Raw genomic sequence first — 18,936 nt, 5'->3', positions numbered from 1 at the left:
GCCCAGGCTGGAGTGCAGTGGCGCAATCTCGGCTCACTGCAAGCTCCGCCTCCTGGGTTCACGCCATTCTCCTGCCTCAGCCTCTCCGAGTAGCTGGGACGACAGGCACCCACCACCACACCTGGCTAATTTTTTTTGTATTTTTAGTAGAGACTGGGTTTCACCGTGGTCTCGATCTCCTGACCTCGTGATCCACCTGCCTCGGCCTCCCAAAGTGCTGGGATTACAAGCGTGAGCCACCGTGCCCGGCCTAATCTGCTTTTTTTTGCCAGTGTTGACAGAGCTTTCATTTTCTCTGAATTGATTGTGTGTTTCTCCCTCTGTATACATGGGTAAGAAGTCAGGCCCTCAGCTGCCTGAGGGTTGCGTTTTGCAGAGCAGAAATGCCCTGCCCATCCCCTGCCTGGTTGCAGTGAAGCTTCTCTAACGTGCAGCTGGTCCAGTTCTTTTGTGCCATCTTTCTCAGCATTTCAGGATGGCCATCATTTCTTTTGTGTTGCTCCAGCTCATGACTAAAGGAATTGAAGAAGTTGCCCTGCTCTCTGGATATTTCTGTTGAGTAATGTCCCTGGCCAGCAGTTTATGCACACTTAACACACGTAGTCTGCGCTCTGCCTCCATGTAGCAGAATCTGCCTTGGGCAAGTTACTTAAGCTCTCTGTGCTTCCGTCTCCTTATGTGTAATCAGCAGTACGGGATCTGTCCGCATGGCTGTTACGAGGGTTTAATACGTTAATAGATGTAAAATGCTTAGAAGGGTGTCTGGCACACAGGAAGTTCTACAAAAATGCTGGCTATATTCATGAATGTTGTTTCCCCATCTAAAGTTGTCACCACTAAAGTTAAGTTTCTATATATTTTAGACTATATAAAATGTCTGTATGCACAGGTTTACTGTATATATGTCTTATGTGTGTGTATATATATATATATGTCACTTACTGATTTAAGGGGGATTGTTAATCTGTCTCTGACCATCTTCCTTCTAATTGCAGGGCCTCAAGTGGTTGGGAATTTGTTTCTCGAAGTCATCAGGGCCTTTTATTCTTACTGCAGAGATGCCCTTGGCTCTGATCTTAAACTTAGCTACACCCAGAGTGGAAATTCGCTGATAAGGTATGGGTTTGGCCTTGAACGTCACGCATCTCTCTCCCTCCCCGGTACTATGATTCTTTTTTTTTTTTCCTCTCTTGCTTACTATAAATTGTGAAGTGGTAGAGAAAGTGGAGATGCAGCAGGTGAGACCACTGGTTAAAATAATCCATGCGTTGAAGTCAGTCCATGGGACTTGACTGTTCCCTAATGAGTACTGTGAAGAGTTTAAAGGGAGTTTGATGTAGTTTCCCCAGCCTGGGATGGACAGGTATTTATTGATTTTTTGATCAAGTATAAAGTGTATTTTTGATCGAGTATGAAACAATGAAATGTATGTATTGATCAAGTATGAAACTTGTTTAACAAAGGCAGCTTGATCTAGTATACCCAAGTGGTGAGTTACAGGGCGGAGAGAACAGGGAAAATGGAGGGGAGGGCACCTGGCAAGTGGAAAGGGGATGTGAGTCTTCAGGACAGGAGTCCAGGGGGTGTTGGGGGAGACTGGGGGAGACCCAGGCAGGGCACTGGAGAGCACAGGCTCCATTGCCCCAGAGGCAGAGTGAGTGGTGTTTGGAAGACAGCAGGCACATCGGCCGCACGTGCTCAGTTACACACAAACCCTGTTTTGTTTGTTTAGTTTTTTCCTTGTAAGGGGATACAACCTTTTCCTTTTTGCTTTACTCTTAATGTAATTTCCTTCTGCCTGAACTAGCATTGGGTACATTGAAAATTTAAATCAATTTTAATATTTTTCTGGTTTGTTAGTTGTAAGCGTACCAAGATTTCTTAGCGTTTGCTTTTTTCTCCCAGAATGAAAGCGGTTTATTGTTTTTCTGCGTATGGAAGTAATACATGCTCATTGTCGAATTTACTGATATTTGAAAGATCAAGAAAAAAGGTGTCACCCGTAATCCTAGCACTCTTCAGAGAAAACCATAAAACATTTTTACTTCTTTCTAGATTTCTACTACGTACATAAGTACATAGATGCCTGTCTTTTATTTTAAAGGTAGAATTACACCAGTTATATAGTTGCTTGGGGTTTTCTTTTTGTTTTCTTGTTGTTGGTTTGTTTGTTTGGTTTTGATACAGGGTTGCCCAGGCTGGAGTGCAGTGGCTCACTGCAGCCTCAGTCTCCTGGGCTCAAGTGATCCTCATGCCTCAGCCCCTTAAGTAGCTGGGACTACAGACATGCACCACCATGCCCAGCTAATTTTTGTTTTTTTGTTTTTTGTTTTTTTGTAGAGATGGAGTTTCACCATGTTGCCCAGGCTGGTCTCAAACTCCTGAGCCCAAGCAATCCACTCACCTCAGCTTTTCAAAGTGCTAGGATTATAGGTGTGAGCCGCCATGCCTGGCACTCTCTGGAGTGTCACTCTCTAGCATGACAAGGCTAGAGCACAGTGGCACTATCAAAGGTCACCGCAGCCTTGAACTCCTGGGATCAAGTGATCCTCACACCTCAGCTTCCCAAGTAGCTAAGACTATAGGCACACACAACCACACCTAATTTTTAGTTTTTCTGTAGAGACAAGGTCTTGCTATGTTGCACAGGCTGGTCTTGAATTCCTGGCCTCAAGCAGTCCTCCTGCCTCAGCCTCCCAAACTGCTGGGATTACAGGTGTGAGCCACTGTGCCCAGCCACTGCTTTTTTTTTAAATGCAAGTTGTGAGTAGCTCTACACTGTTCTCCTATGGGATTAATTGCCTTAGATTTTTTGTTAAGGATTTATCATTTATTTAAGGCCAAGTGCAGTGGCTCACGCCTGTAATTTCAGCACTTGGGGAGGCCAAGGGAGGCCGAGGCAGGCAGATCTCTTGAGGTCAGGAGTTCAAGACCAGTCTGGGCAACATGACAAAACCTGGTCTCTACAAAAAAATACAAAGATTAGCTGGGCATGGTGGCCCATGCCTGTAGTCCCAGCTACTTGGGAGGCTGAGGCATGAGAATCGCTTGAACCCAGGAGGTGGAGGCTGCAGTGAGCCGAGATCACACCACTGCACTCCAGCCTAGGCAACAGAGCAACACTTCATCTCAAAAAATAAAATAATAAATCCTGACTGATTGACCAGTTTCTTATTGATTGACTTTTAGACAGTTTCTGCTTTTTCAGTTTTGTTTGTTTGTTTGTTTGCTTTTGAGACGGAGTCTTGCTCTGTTGCCCAGACTGGAGTGCAGTGATGCAGTCTCGGCTCACTGCAACCTCCACCTCCCAGGTTCAAGTGATTCTCCTGCCTCAGCCTCCTGAGTAGCTGGGATTACAGGCACCTGCCACCACGCCCGGCTAATTTTTTGTATTTTTAGTAGAGATGGGGTTTCACCATGTTGGCCAAGCTGGTCGCGAACTCCTGACCTCGTGATCCGCCTGCCTCAGCCTCCCAAAGCACTGGGATTACAGGCGTCAGCCACCATTCATGGCCTGTTTGTTTTTGAGACAGAGTCTCGCTCTATCACCCAGGCTGGAGTGCACTGGCGCCATCTTGGCTCACTGCAACCACCACCTCCTGGGGTCAAGCAATTCTCCTGCCTCAGCCTCCCGAGTAGCTGGGATTACAGATGCCCACTACTATATCTGGCTAATTTTTATGTTTTTAGTAGAGACAGAGTTTTGCCATGTTTGCCAGGCTGGTCTCAAACTCCTGACCTCAAGTGATCCACCTGCCTTGGCCTCCCAAAGTGCTGGGGTTACAGGTGTGAACTACCGCACCTGGCCTTTTTCAGTGTTTGTTAATGGCCTTTTAGTGGTATGCTTCTGCACACATCTATGTACCTGTGCAAGGATTTCAGTAGGATAAATTTCTTGAATAAATTTCCTGAGCCATAGAAGATAAACATTTAAGGCTGGGCACTGTGGCTCATGCCTGTAATTCCAGCACTTTGGAAGGCTGAGGCAGGTAGATCACTTGAGGTCAGGAGTTCGAGACCAGCCTGCCCAACATGGTGAAACCCCGTCTCTACTAAAAATACAAAACTTAGCTGGACGTGGTGGTGCACGTCTCTAATCCATCCCAGCTACTCGGGAGGCTGAGGCAGGAGAATCGCTTGAACCTGGGAGGCAGAGATTGCAGTGAGCCGAGATCGTGCCACTGCACTCCAGCCTAGGAAACAGTGAGACTCTGTCTCAAAAAAAAAAAAAAAGAAAGAAAGATAAACATTTAAAATCTTGACTAAATTTCCGTGCTGAATATCCATGTACCATGTTATTCCACCAATAGAGTTTGGACTAAAACTGATTTTCTGTATAAATTCTTTTTACAGTAGCTCTGAAATTATTATTTTTTTATTTTTTATTTTTTTTTGAGACAGAGTCTCACTCTATCACCCAGGCTGGAGTGCAGTGGCGCAATCTCAGCTCACTGCAACCTCCGCCTCCCAGGTTCAAGCGATTCTCCCACCTCAGCCTCCTGAGTACCTGAGATTGCAGGTATCCACCATCATGCCCTGCTAATTTTTGTATTTTTGTAGAGACAGGGTTTCACCATGTTGGCCAAGCTGGTCCACCCACCTTAGCCTCCCAAAGTGCTGTGATTACAGGCATGAGCCACCGCACCCAGCTCTGAAATTTATTTTTAAGAGACTGTATCAATATAAATATTGTTTACAATGGCATTATGCAAACACATAAGAACAGTAATATTTTCATTTTTATCAGGGTGTGTCAGCTTCTCTAGAAATAAGTTGCAGATGGTGAAATTACAGTTTTTTGGACGCTTTTTGTAATTCGGGATTTTTTTATAGACATATTTATTCATGTCCTCCCCTTTTACAGTGCAATCAAAGAAAACAGAAATGCCTCTGAGATTGTCAAAACAGTAAATTTGCTGATCACTTCTCTAAGCACAGACTTTCTCTGGGATTATATGACGAGGTGTTTTGAGGAATGCTTTAGGTAAGTATGCAGTTCAAGAATGCAGAATATTTAGGAAGCATGAGAGGGTTTAATGATTTTGTAGCTGCTTAGAATATCAGATTATATATAAGTAGCTGAAGCTGAGTAGTCTTTTCTGAGTTTTAAAATTCAACTAAAACAAGATTGGAAAGAATTCACTTAAGATTCTAGCAGAATAAAAACATCTCCAATAAGAAGGTTCACATAATCTTTGCCATGTAATTCTGAAGCTGCTTTAAAAGTCTAACTTTAGAAAATCCTCAGTGCATTTTCTGGTTACATTCATCAAATCAGCTTTCCTCTCCTGGCTGCCTGATCTATTGAAAGCAGCTTAGTTTTGTGGCTTTGTGACTGGGTAGAGTGTTTTTGAAATTCTTACTGAAATTAATGTATAACTGGTCAGATAAAAGCATTAATGTTTTAAGCTACTATAATCAGCTTTACCATCTCTTTTAACCGGGTGAATTGCACCATCTCTAAATTGTTTGCAGTGGCATACCCCAGGAATACCGAGCTTTCCTGGAGAGCCCTTTCCCATGCCATTTTCTTTACGGCAGGACTAAGGTCATGTCTCAAACCCTGTTTTGTCCTATGAGGCATGCTGTAAAACTTATTTCTTGTTCATCTCCACTGTAATGCTCTTGACTGTCTCAGTCTTACTTCTCAGCTGCTACCACTACACTTTTCTGCCCAAATAAGCTCACAACCCTGGGAAAAATAAGTTAATTGCAACTGGATCCACAGGCAACAGCAAGGCCATATTATAACCAGCAAGGCCTGGTTGTTATGTTATTTTTTATTTTATGACGGAGTCTCTCTCTATCACCCAGACTGGAGTTCACTGGCACGATCCCAGCTCACTGCAACCTCTGCCTCCCAGGTTCAAGCGATCCTCCCATCCCAGCCTCCCAAATAGCTGGGACTATAGGCTCAGCCTCCCAAGTAGCTGCAACTACAGGTGCACGCCACCACACCCAGCTAATTTTTGTATTTTTAGTAGAGACAGGGTTTCACCATGTTGGCCAGGCTGGTCCCAAACTCCTGACCCCAAGTGATCCACCCGCCTTGGCCTCCCAAAGTGCTGGGATTACAGGCATGAGCCACCACATCCGGCCATCCTGGTTATTTAAAAAAATAAAATAAAATGTTTCTACCCAGAAAGAGCTGACTCTCCACCTTCGCAACATTTTGTCCTCTTTTCGTCCCAGAGTTAATCACTGTCTGGAGATTAATGTCTGTCTTCAGTAGAACGTGGCTTTGCTGTTGCCTGTGGATCCTATTACAGTTAATTTATTCATCCCAGGGTTATGAGATGAAAAGCGATAGATACTTTTTAACTTACCCATTTATCTAGTAGCCTGTTTATTTTAAAAGAAGTCTTGAATTTCAGTATAAGATAAGCAACTAACAATAGTTGATTGGTGGGGTTACACTTCTCTACAGAAGCTGAAACGTTCTAAGCAACTCAGGTGCTGATAAACTCCTGGTATTACTTGGAGAGGAGTAGTCCCAGGCCACTCCTACAGCAGGGTGAACAGCCGTGTAGACTGATGTTCTCCAGCCCAGCCTCGTTCCTTTGGATCGTGCCTTTGGGCTTGGACTGGGGACCTGGGATTACATCTGTCAATGGTACTCCAGGTCTCCTGGGAGACACCTGAATTGGTAGAGTTCAAGTCAGAGGGAACCTGTTTGGACACCAACAGATTCAAGACGCTTATTGACACTTGTACATGTTAGATGCTTTTAGTCACCAAAATTTAGTTATGAGAACTACAAAAGCTGTCTTCCATTATGTTTGAAGTAGAATAACATTACTGGAAATTGTAAGAAATGCTTGGACTTACTGCAGGAAGAAGAATTGTTTTTTTTGTTTGTTTGTTTGTTTTTGAGACTGAGTCTTGCTCTGTCACCCAGGCTGGAGTGCAGTGGTGCGATCTTGGCTCACTGCAACCTCTGCCTCCCGGGTTCAAGCAATTCTCGTGCCTCAGCCTCCCAAGTAGCTAGGACTACAGGCGTGGGCCACCACACCTGGCTAATTTTTTTGTACTTTAGTAGAGATGGGGTTTCACCATGTTGCCCAGGCTGGTCTCAGACTCCTGAGCTCAGACAATCCACCCATCTCGGCCTCCCAAAGTGCTAAGATTACAGGCGTAAGCCTCCATGCCTAGCCGAAGAATGGATTTTTCTTTGCTGTGATTTATAGACCAGTGAAGCAGCGTTACAGCGTGAGGAACAGTGTCAGCCCTCCCCCCACGGTCTCGGAGCTCTGCACCCTCCTGGTCTTCCTGCTGGATGTCATTCCCTTGGTGAGTGCTGGGGAAGAGACAGCTCAATGCCTGCTATTATTTACATTCTTACTGGTGGTGATGGCCTGCTTTATCAACCTCACATTACTGAAAATGTTTTACATAAATATGCAACACTGTTTTGATGTTTGTTTTGGCATAACAGATATAGCTGGATGTAATCTCTTGTATTTTTAATGTCTTATTTAAAAGGGGCTATAACTTTTGGGTCAGTTGTAAGTGGGCAAAGCTGAAGTTAGGTCAACCAGCTGATGAACTGGGTATCATTCCCGTACTACAGTTACTTTAGGGAAAGAGTCAATACATTTCCTAGTTAAAATTGTGCGTTGGCTAATTTTCTCAAAGGAAACTAATTTCCTTAATATAGAAACATGTGCCAATTTTATTTTCTATTAGATAAGTGTAAAGCCACTTGTGAGGAGAGGAATAACATCCTTGATTTGTCTAGATCAGATTGAAATAGTAGCCTAGCTCTGTGGTATGCACTCGTAATTCCCTGCTACTCAGGAGGCTGAGATTGGAGGATTGCTTGAGCCCAGGAACTTGAGACCAGCCTGGACAGCATAGCATGATCCAGTCTCAAACAAAAACAATAGAAATGTTCTTTTCTTTTCTCTCTCTCTCTCTTTTTTTTTTTTTTTTTTTTTTTCTGTGACAGAGTTTTGCTCTTATTGTCCAGGCTGGAGTACAATGGTGTGATCTCGGCTCACTGCAGCTTCCGCCTCTGGGGTTCAAGTGATTCTCCTGCCTCGGCCTCCCAGGTAGCTGGGATTATAGGCACCCGCCACTGCACCCAGCTAATTTTTTGTATTTTTAGTAGAGACAGGGTTTCACCATATTGGCCAAGCTGGTCTCGAACTCTTGACCTCAGATGATCCACCAGCCTCAGCCTCCCAAAGTGCCGGGATTACAGATGTGAGCCACCATGCCCATCCTCTTTTCTCTTTTTTGAGATAGAGCCTCACTGTCACCCAGGCTGGAGTGCAGTGGCATGATCTCAGCTCACTGTAGCCTCATCCTCCCAGGCTCAAGCAGTCCTCCACCTCAGCCTCCCAAGTGTCTGAGACCACAGGCATGTGCCACCACATCTGGATAATTTTAGTATTTTTTGTAGAGATGGGGTCTTACTGTGTTGCCCAGGCTGGTCTCGAACTCCTTGAGCTCAAGCAATCTCCCCGCGTCAGCCTCCCAAGGTGCTGGCTGGGATTACGGGCATGAGCCACTGCGCCTAGTCTTCTTTTGTTTTCTGATTTGAAAATTAATGTGGTACCGTGGCTCATACCTGTAATCCCAGCACTTTGGGAGGCCGAGGCAGGCAGATCACGAGGTCAGGAGATCGAGACCACCCTGGCTAACACGGTGAAACCCCGTCTCTACTAAAAAAAAAATACAAAAAGTTAGCCAGGCATGGTGGCGGGCGCCTGTAGTCCCAGCTACTCAGGAGGCTGAGGCAGGCGAATGGTGTGAACCCGGAAGGCAGACTTTGCAGTGAGCCGAGATCACGCCATTGCACTCCAGCCTGGGCGACAGAGCGAGACTCCATCTCAAATAAATAAATAAATAAATAAAATAAAAAAGAAAATTAATGTGGGCCAGGCACGGTGGCTCACGCCTGTAATCCCAGCACTTTGGGAGTCCGAGGTGGGTGGATCACAAGATCAGGAGATCGAGACCATCTTGGCTAACGTGGTGAAACCCCATCTCTACTAAACATACAAAAAATTTAGCCGGGCGTGGTGACGGGCGCCTGTAGTCCAAGCTACTTGGGAGGCTGAGGCAGGAGAATGGCATGAACCCGGGAGGCGGAGCTTGCAGTGAGCCGAGATCGTGCCACTGCACTCCAGCCTGGGCTAGAGAGCAAGACTGTCTCAAAAAAAAAAAAAGAAAGAAAATTAGTGTGAAATTTATGCCCTAAAAAATTGAATTACATGCCATTTTGAGATGCATTGTTTTTCTGATTGTGAACCAACAATGTGGGGTTAACCTATGCGTTTATTTCACAGGAACTTTACTCTGAGGTGCAAACCCAGTATCTCCCTCAGGTGCTTGGCTGCCTGGTGCAGCCTCTTGCTGAGGACATGGAGGCCTTAAGTTTACCTGAACTCACGCATGCCTTGAAGACGTGTTTCAAGGTGCTCAGCAAAGTCCAGATGCCGCCTTCCTACCTCGACACGGAGTCCACCAGCGGAACCTCGGTGTGTACCCTGAGGGGCAGAAATGGTTCTGGGGGCTAAAAGCAGCTTATACCTTCCTGGGAGTAGAAAATCTTTAGGGTTGGTTAGGATAGGAATAAAGACGAGAAGATACCCAGGTGATATGTCAAATATGCTTGTAAAACCCTCACTTTAAAAGGTTTTAGCACCTGGCATGGTGCAATGGCTCACACCTGTAATACCAACACTTTCGGAGGCTGGGGCAGGAGGATTGCTTGAGCCCAGGAGTTTGAGACCAGCCTGGGCAACATAGCAAGACCTCATCTCTCTATAAAATAAAAATTAGGCCAGGTGCAGTGGCCCACACCTGTAATCCCAGCACTTTGGCAAGTCAAGGCGGGTGGATCTCCTGAAGACAGGAATTCAAGACCAGCCTGACCAACATGGCAAAACCCCATCTGTATTAAAAATACAAAAATTAGCCAGGCATGGTGGCGCATGCCTGTAGTCCCAGTTATTTGGGAGGCTGAGGCTGGAGAATCTCTTGAACCTGGGAGGCGGAGGTTGCAGTGAGCCATCACACTACTGCACTTCAGTCTGGGCGACAGAGCGAGACTCCGTTTCAAAACAAATAAAATTAAATTAAAATTAAAATTAGGCATGGTGGTGTTCACCTGTAGTTCCATCTACTCAGGAGGTTGAGGTGGGAGGATCACTTGAGCCCAAGAAGTTGAGGCTGCAGTGAGCCATGATTGCACGGCTGCACTCCAGCCTGAGTGAGAGCAAGACCCTGTCTCTACAAAAAAAATTTTTTAAGTTTTAGCACCCTTTGTTTCACCCACTCTCATGCTACTTGCCTGCTCTGTAACTGCAGTTAATGGTTAGATATAGTTAAGAACTATGTAACTACAGTTAATGGGCTAGTTATAACTAGCCTTGCAGACTGTTTTATGTGTGTGTTTGTAGCATGTGATTTTGGTTATTTTGAATATAAGCGAGATGAGGTACTGGATTAGTTTACTGGGGCTGCCATAATAAAGTACCACAGACTGGGTGGCTTCAACAACAGACATTTGTTTTCTCATGGTTCTGAAGACCAGGGCCTGACAGGAAGGTGTCAGCAAGGTTGGCACCCCCTGAGTGCACTGGGGAAAAAGAGTCTGTCTCATGCCTCCCCCAAGCTTCTGGTGGTTTGCTGGCAATATTCAGCATTCCTCGGCTTGTCGAAGCATCAGCCCAGTCTCAGCCTTTATGTTCACTTGGCCGTCAACCTGTGGGCATGTCTGTCTCTGTGTCCAGATCTCCCCTATTTATAAGGACACCAGTCCTACTGGATTTGGGCCCACCCTAATGATCTCATCTTAATTGGATCATCTGCAAAGACTCTATTTTCAAATTAAGGTCACATTCACGGGTACTGGGAGTTAGGACATCAACATATTTTTGGGGACACAGTTCAACCCATAACATACTCTATTCTCTGACTTGCTTTACCTTTTTTTTTTTTTTTTTTTTTTTGAGACAGAGTCTCTCTCTGTCACCCAGACTGGAGTGCAATAGCATGATTTTGGCTCACTGCAACCTCCACCTCATGGGTTCAAGCGATTCTCCTGCCTCAGCCTCCCAAGTAGCTGAGATTACAGGCACCCACCACCAGGCCTGGCTAATTTTTTGTATTTTTAATAGAGACGGGGTTTCACCATGTTGGCCATGCTGGTCTCGAACTCCTGACCTCAGGTGATCCACCCACCTCAGCCTCCCAAAGTGCTGGGATTACAGGCATGAGCCACCACACCTGGCCTTATTTTATTTCTTCATACCTTTATTTTACCCTCAGCTCAGTTTCCTCATTCATATTTGTTAATTTGTCAGAAACAGTTCTCGCTCAGTTGTCCAGAGAATTGTGGCTGGTGATCCGCCCACCTTGGCCTCCCTAAGTCCTGGGATTACAGGCTTGAGCCGCTGCACCCAGCAGAAACAATTTTTAAACAACTTTTTTGAATTCTAAAGGGGTTATATATTCAGACAAAAACACAAGAGAAATAGGCCCAAAAGTCAGCCTCCCCAGAGAGCATGTGGGTGCACCAGCCTCCTCTTTGCCACCCACCCCTCTCCTTCCCCTGCTTTGGGTGCCTCCTAAATTTCATTATACACTTAACACAGGGATTCTGTAATCTAGAGAGTGATTATTTTGAAAAACAGAATTGAAATACATTCATGATTTCAACTGATACTTGAATAGCTTGGTGTTAAGAGATGCACAATTCACATCTTTTTATTTTTTACAGAGTCCAGTAAAAGGTGAAAACAGCAAAATAATTTTGGAAACAAAGGCAGTGATTCCCGGTGATGAAGATGCTTTGTTTCCCCCTCTGAAGTCTGAGGACAGTGGGATCGGGCTCAGTGCCTCGTCACCGGAGCTCTCTGAGCACTTGAGGGTTCCTCGAGTTTCTCTGGAAAGGGACGACATTTGGAAGAAGGGCGGGAGCATGCAGAGGACGTTTCTTTGCATCCAAGAGCTAATCGCCAACTTTGCCAGCAAGAACATTTTTGGAGTACAGCTGACAGCGTCAGGAGAAGAAAGCAAGTCTGAGGAGCCTGCAGGGAAGAGGGACAGGGATGGGACGCAGAGCCTGGCGGCCAGAGATTCCAGCAGGAAGAACTCTTGGGAGCCCAAGCCCATCACCGTACCTCAGTTCAAGCAAATGCTTTCAGACTTGTTCATGGCAAGAGGGTCTCCATTCAAGATGAAAAGTTCGGAGTCACCGTCATCTTCGCCCAGCAGCCCTGCCAGGAAAAACGGGGGAGAATGGGATGTTGAGCAGGTGGTCATTGAGCTGGGGGGTTCCAGGGAGGAATGCAGGGAGGCCTTTGCCGCCGCCTGCCACCTGCTGCTGGACTGTGCCACCTTCCCTGTCTACCTATCCGAGGAAGAGACCGAGCAGCTCTGTGCAACGCTCTTCCAGCTGCCAGGTGAGAGGCAGCCCTGCTGAAGTCCCTCTTCGGGAATCACACGATGAGGCGATTGATGCGGGTGGAATATCCCCTATCCACAAAGCTAGGGACCAAAAGTATTTTGGATTTCAGACTTTTTTCAAATTTTTTGAATATTTGCCTTACACTTACTGGTTCAGCATTCCTAATCCAGAAATCCAAAATCCAAGATGCTCCAGTGAGTATTTCCTTTGAGCATCATGTCAGTGCTAATAAGGTTTCAGATTTTGGATTTGAGATTTTCAGATTAGAGATTCTCAACCTGTATTTAAAGACTAGCTCACATTGTGTCAGCCAAGAAGGCGCTATTGGCCTCATTTGTTCCCTTCCTCATTTGTAATTAGTACATTTTTGACTTGTGTCTCACAACATGGCAAAGTGGTAAGGGTGAGGTCTATGTTTTTAAGCCTTGGGTGTCCAGCACAGCCCATCAGAAGACCTAGAACATGAGTGGCGTTCAGGGATAATAAACAGACTATTTCATGATACCTGTTGATAAAGTTTTTTTTTTTTTTTTTTTGAGACAGGGTCTGGCTTTGTTGCCCAGGCTGGAGTATGGTGGCACCAACTCAGCTCACTGCAACCTCCGCCTCCTGGGTTCAAGTGATTCTCCTGCCTCAGCTTCCCCAGTAGCTGGGACTACAGGCACGTGCCACTATGCCCAACTAATTTTTTTTTTTTTTTTTTGAGACAGCGTCTTGCTCTGTCGCCAGGCTGGAGTGCAGTGGCACAATCTTGGTTCACTACAGCCTCCTCCTCCTGGGTTCAAGTGATTCTCCTACCTCAGCCTCCGAAGCATCTAGGATTACAGGCACATGCTACCACGCCCAGCTAATTTTTGTATTTTCAGTAGAGACAGGGTTTCACCATGTTGGCCTGGATGGTCTCGATCTCTTGACCTCGTGATCCACCTGCCTAGGCCTTCCAAAGTGTTGGGATTACAGGTGTGAACCACCGCACCTGGCTCCCTAATTTTCATATTTTTAGTAGAGATGAGGTTTCACCATGTTGGCCAGGCTGGTCTCAAACTTCTGGCCTCATATTATCTGCCCGCCTCGGCCTCCCAAAGTGCTGGGATTACAGGCGTGAGCCACCGTGCCTGGCCGATATTTATATGTTGGTTTGCTAGGGCTCCTCTAACAAAGTACCATAAACTGAGAAATTTGTCTCATAGTTCTGGAAGCCAGAAGTCCAAGATCAAGGTGTCAGCCGAGCCATGCTCCTCTTCTGAGACCCCAGATGAAATACTTTTTGGCCTCTTCAGCTTCTGGTGCTGGCCGGCAACCCTTGGAGGGCTCCTCAGCTTGCAGCTGCATCAGTCCTGTCTCTGCCTTTGTCTTCGCAGGGTGTCCTCTGTATGTCGTATCTTCCCTTGACATGTCCCTCTTATAAGGACACCAGTCATATTGGATTAGGGCCCACCCTAACGACCTCATCTTAATTTGATTACCTCTGTAAAGACCTTATTTCCAAATAAGTCTCACCAGCAGGAGGTTAGCGCACTGCTGTGCAGGTGCATTTCTCAGGTAACTTCCCAGATCTAGGGTGCTGTAGAATCTGCAGACTGGGGACCCATTCTCACGTGGTTCTGCTTGTTTCTGCCTCTCCGGCTGGCTTCCTTTCAGGAGCCGGTGATTCCAGTTTTCCGTCTTGGCTGAAGTCCCTCATGACCATTTGCTGCTGTGTGACTGACTGCTACCTCCAGGACGTGGCCATTTCCACTCTGCTGGAAGTGATAAACCATTCCCAGTCCCTGGCACTTGTCATTGAAGACAAGATGAAACGCTATAAGAGCTCTGGACACAACCCTTTTTTTGGCAAGCTGCAGATGGTGACGGTTCCTCCCATTGCTCCCGGGATATTGAAAGTCATTGCAGAGAAAACAGATTTCTATCAGGTATTTCCCACTGGGAACACTCTTCTTAGGGCCTCCTTCTCCCCCCAAGCAGAACTCAGAACCGTATTGCTGGGGATGGGGGCAGTGGCCCACTTCTCTGAGAGTGATATTCTGTCGGGCACTGGGCAGAGGCAATAGCCTTTGTTCTTCCTCTCCCAGCATGTAACTTTCACCCTCCAGGAAAGCTACAGTGAGAACAACTGGGGCCCCAGTATTCTGGGCCTGCCGTGACTGAGTGGAACCCCTGCCTGGGAGTGGGGTCTGGGTGGAGGCAGGGAGCCCATGACTCCTCCACTGCACTCACCTGGATTTAGCCTCTGCCACATCCAGCAGAGGGGTGGGAAGGTGACGTGCTGGTGGCCTGCCCCTCCCAGGAGGTGCAAAAGCCCTTGACTGGGAGCTGGGGAAAGACAGCACCGTTTTTCTTGGCCACACGCACCGAGTGGATAGTGACATTTCCATGGAGCTGAGCTGGGGAAGGAAGGAGATGATGGCCATGACTCTTGCTGCTTTGACCAAAATGTCGTAGATTTTCCGGAATAAATGTTTATTTCCTGAATGTCCTTTGGATAATTTCCAGACTCTAAATGGTTGGTTGGTGTTGGTTTTAAAATAATTTTCACCAGTTATGGTTGCGTTGCTGGGGAGAGGGTCCGTCTGTGGAACTCCTCACACCTCTCAGCTTTGGTTCCATGTGGGACACCATCTACGGTGTCAGGTCCTGGGGGAGCTTTTACTTAATTGCTCATTGACTTTTTTTTTTCTTTCTTTTTTTTTTTTTTTGAGACAGAGTCCCGCTCTGTCGCCCAGGCTGGAGTGCAGTGGTGCGATCTCAGCTGACTGCAACCTCTGCCTCCCGTGTTCAAGCAATTCTCCTGCCTCAGCCTCCCGAGTAGCTGGGACTATAGGCACCTGCCACCACACCTGGCTAATTTTTGTATTTTTAGTAGAGATGGGGTTTCACCACATTGGCCAGGCTGGTCTCAAACTCCTGACCTCAGGAGTTTGGGAGGCCCGCCCCAGCCTCCCAAAGTGGCGAGATTATAGGCATGAGCCACTGTGCCCAGCTGCTCATTGACTTTTGTACCACATTTCTTCTTCCTGCTAGAGTTGAGTCACATTAGATCTTGAATAGATAGAACTTGAAACCAGGACTGCAACTGCTATAAGCAGCAGTGATTAAGCAGGTGTCATCTTGGCCCTACATAGATCAGAGATCAGAAAATTTGGCATATTTACACTATATATAGACACAGGGAAGAAAAAAGAAGAAAAAATGGAGACCATGAAGCTTTGGAAAGATACTCATAGAATAAAAGTGACAGCATTAAATACATTCCTTTTATTTTGGGGCAGTGAGGGAAGCTTTTCCAAGTTCTTACTGAAGCCTTGATTTTTACTTTCATTTTCAGGTAGTATATATTCAAGTACTTACCACTTGCCTGGCACTAGAGCATACTTTTTTTTTTTTTTTCTTGAGACAGAGTCTTGCTCTGTTGCCCAGGCTGGAGTGCAGTGGCATCATCTTGGCTCACTGCACCCTCTGCCTCCTGAATTCAAGCGATTCTCCTGCCTCAGCTTCCCTAGTAGCTGGGACTACAGATGCACGCCCTCACGCCTGGCTAATTTTTGTATTTTTAGTAGAGACAGGGTTTCACCATATTGGCCAGGCTGGTCTCAAACTCCTGACTTCAAGTGATCCTCCCGCCTCGGCCTCCCAAAGTGCCTTACAGGTGTGAGCCACCGCACCCGGCCAAGGGCATACTTTTTTTATTGACATGTAATAATTGTATATATTTATGGATACGATTTGATATTCTGACACATTTATACATTGATGATCAAATCATGGTAATTAGCATACCCATCACCTTAAGCATTTATCATTTCTTTGTTGTGAAAACATTCAGAACCCTCTCTTCTAGCAATTTGAAATACACAATGCATTATTGTTAGCAGTAGTCACCCTACTGTGCAATAGAGTACCAGGATTTATTCCTTGGAGCATACTTTTATGTACTATACAGTTCTTGAGAGTTGGGGACAGCGGCAGCTAGTGCCTGTCCCTGTTGCAGATGCTGGAACTAGAGACACAGCAATCTTACCCATAGCCAGGATGTGCCCCCAATTCTCAGACTCCAGACAGGGCTGTTGTCTGATCTGTCAGCCTTTTTTTAATCCTGAGGAACAGCTCACATACCAGAGTTCCTGCTTCCCACAGTGCAAACAAGAAAAGGTCAGATAGCCCAAGGGTGCCGTGACCTTTCTTATCAGGTAGTGTTGGCAGATTTCAGATAACTAAGACAACACCCAGAACAGAGGAGTAGAGTAAGGTTTAAACATGTGAAGGAAGGCCCGGCGCGGTGGCTCACGCCTGTAATCCCAGCACCCAGAACTTTAGGAGACTGAGGGCTGCTTGCTTGAGCTCAGGAGTTCGAGACCAGTCTGGCCAACATGGCAAAATCCCATGTCTACAAAAAAAAAATACAAAAATTAACCTGGCATGTTGGCACACACCTGTAGTCCCAGCTACTTGGGAGGCTGAGGTGGGAGGATCACTTGAGCCAAGGAGGCAGAGGTTGCAGTGAGTTGACATCGTGCCACTGCACTGCAGCCTGGGGCACATAGTGAGACCCTGTCTCAAAAGAATATATATGAGGGAGTAGGTATGGTTTTGTGATAGGCATCAACTCTCAAAAACCTTGCAAAAAATTTTTTTAAACCTTCCAGAAGGGAGTCTCTTGCATATATATTTGCCATAGTGACAGCAAGGAAGGGGGGGGGGGATCTACTTAGTCAAAAAGTTCTATATCAGAATTCAATTGTAATGTGATTGTTGGAAATCACTTTCCCTTAGAGAAAAAGTAACAAAATAATAGTTAAGAGTTTGAGCCAGTCAGTGGTTAACTTGATCTGTGCAGAGAAAGACGGTTTTGTTGAGTAGAAATAAATGGGCCAAAAAAGTTATTTGATGTAAGTTATGCCTAAAATACTCCAGTCTATGAGATATAAACTTCATATAGTCTATGAAGTGTACGAATGTCTTTAGAAATTTAGAAATTTCCCTCCCGGAAGTGGGGACCAGCCCTGCTTCTGGGTCTCACCCTTGTTGGGGCAGGCACACTGGCTCCTGCTCCCTGCCACTTGGCAAGGGGCTGTGGCCCTTTGCAGACCATGTATGTTTAATGAGCTCAGTTCAGGGCTGGGAAGATGGAGGACGCGATTTGGGGGTATAATATTGTTTTGAAAGTGAGGCAGGCACCTGCCACAGCGTCGTGCACGGAAAAGGGAAGAGTCAAGTTAGTGGAATTAAAGCTGGCAGGCGTGGCTCTTTATCCATGCTGCGTGGTAACCAATTTGAGCAAACCCCAGAGGTGACCAAGTGCTATGGAGCTGAACCCCAGAATGAGTGATCTCGACAACCACTGTAAATTCACCGAACTCCCCAGAGGGCGCATCTGTGCATTCCCCAGCGCCTGCATAGAATGAGGCTCGGTAGCTGCCTGTTGAAAGAATGCTTCAACCCCTCTGGTCCAGTTTCCAGTTAATTCCCTTTCTGAAAGTAATGTTGAGGTTGAGGCAAGAGCTGCAGTGTTCTTAGCCAGAAACCTCCCGGTTTGACCTCCTATAACATTGCCTGCTGCCCGGATGACTTTGGTGGGTTTTTCTTTTTTTCTTTCTTTTTTTTTTTTTTTGAGACAGTGTCTCACTCTGTTGCCCAGGCTGGAGTGCAGTTGCATGATCTCAGGATCTCAGCTCACTGCAACCTCCGCCTCCTGGATTCAAGCGATTCTCCTGCCTCACCCTCCCAAGTAGCTGGGATTACAGGTGCCCACTGCCACACCTGGCTAATTTTTGTATTTTTAGTAGAGTTGGGGTTTTGCCGTGTTGACTAGGCTGGTCTTGAGCTCCTGACCTCAGGTGATCTGCCCCACCTCGACTTCCCAAAGTGCGGGGATTACAGGCATGAGCCACCGCTCCCAGCCTTTGGTAGGTTTCTTGCTTTGATTTATTTGTTGGTGATCTGTCTCTGGGCATAGAGGATTCTCACATGGTAAATATAGGTGAGAGCCAGTATGTCGGGGCTGGGACTGACTGAGTGAGGATGTGAGCGGATGTTGCCTGTGTTGACATGGTCCCCCACCGCCTGCCTTTTCCTTGTCCCAGAGGGTGGCTCGTGTGCTTTGGAATCAGCTGAACAAAGAGACCCGGGAGCATCACGTCACCTGCGTAGAATTGTTCTACCGGCTGCACTGCCTGGCCCCGACGGCCAACATCTGCGAGGACATCATCTGCCATGCCCTCCTGGACCCTGACAAGGTGAGCCTTTCTGGTCACCACCTCCATCCTGCAGCGCCCCGGCCCCTGCTGTACTTGCCCTTGGCCAACTGACATCCATTCGGTCGAAGTCTTTCTAGGGCTGAGTGGACATCGTGATTAACAAAATAAGCAGAGGTGTTCTAGGATTTCAGTACTGGAAGGCCACTAGAAGCATGAGCCATTCTTTTTTTTTTTTTTTTGAGACGGAGTCTCGCTCTGTCGCCCAGGCTGGAGTGCAGTGGCGCAATCTTGGCTCACTGCAAGCTCCGCCTCCCGGGTTCA

At 46.5% G+C, this 18,936-nt stretch overlaps 1 protein-coding gene across 1 annotated transcript in view; it reads left to right on the top strand.

Moving 5' to 3' along the window:
- The window catches only part of DOP1B (DOP1 leucine zipper like protein B), a 130,362-nt gene that overhangs the window by 59,285 nt on the left and 52,141 nt on the right, over positions 1-18,936 (top strand). The window contains exons 10-16 of the mRNA XM_058427852.1: positions 996-1,116; positions 4,865-4,984; positions 7,188-7,290; positions 9,294-9,485; positions 11,732-12,416; positions 14,063-14,334; positions 18,502-18,654. Coding sequence (XP_058283835.1) covers positions 996-1,116; positions 4,865-4,984; positions 7,188-7,290; positions 9,294-9,485; positions 11,732-12,416; positions 14,063-14,334; positions 18,502-18,654 — 1,646 coding nt within the window. The remainder of the gene's footprint in view (positions 1-995; positions 1,117-4,864; positions 4,985-7,187; positions 7,291-9,293; positions 9,486-11,731; positions 12,417-14,062; positions 14,335-18,501; positions 18,655-18,936) is intronic.

This window comes from Hylobates moloch, unplaced genomic scaffold, assembly GCF_009828535.3.
Source record: "Hylobates moloch isolate HMO894 unplaced genomic scaffold, HMol_V3 SCAFFOLD_14, whole genome shotgun sequence".
NCBI lineage: Eukaryota > Metazoa > Chordata > Mammalia > Primates > Hylobatidae > Hylobates > Hylobates moloch.
The sequence above is the reverse complement of the archived record's forward strand: the minus strand, read 5'-3'. Positions and strand labels throughout refer to the sequence as shown.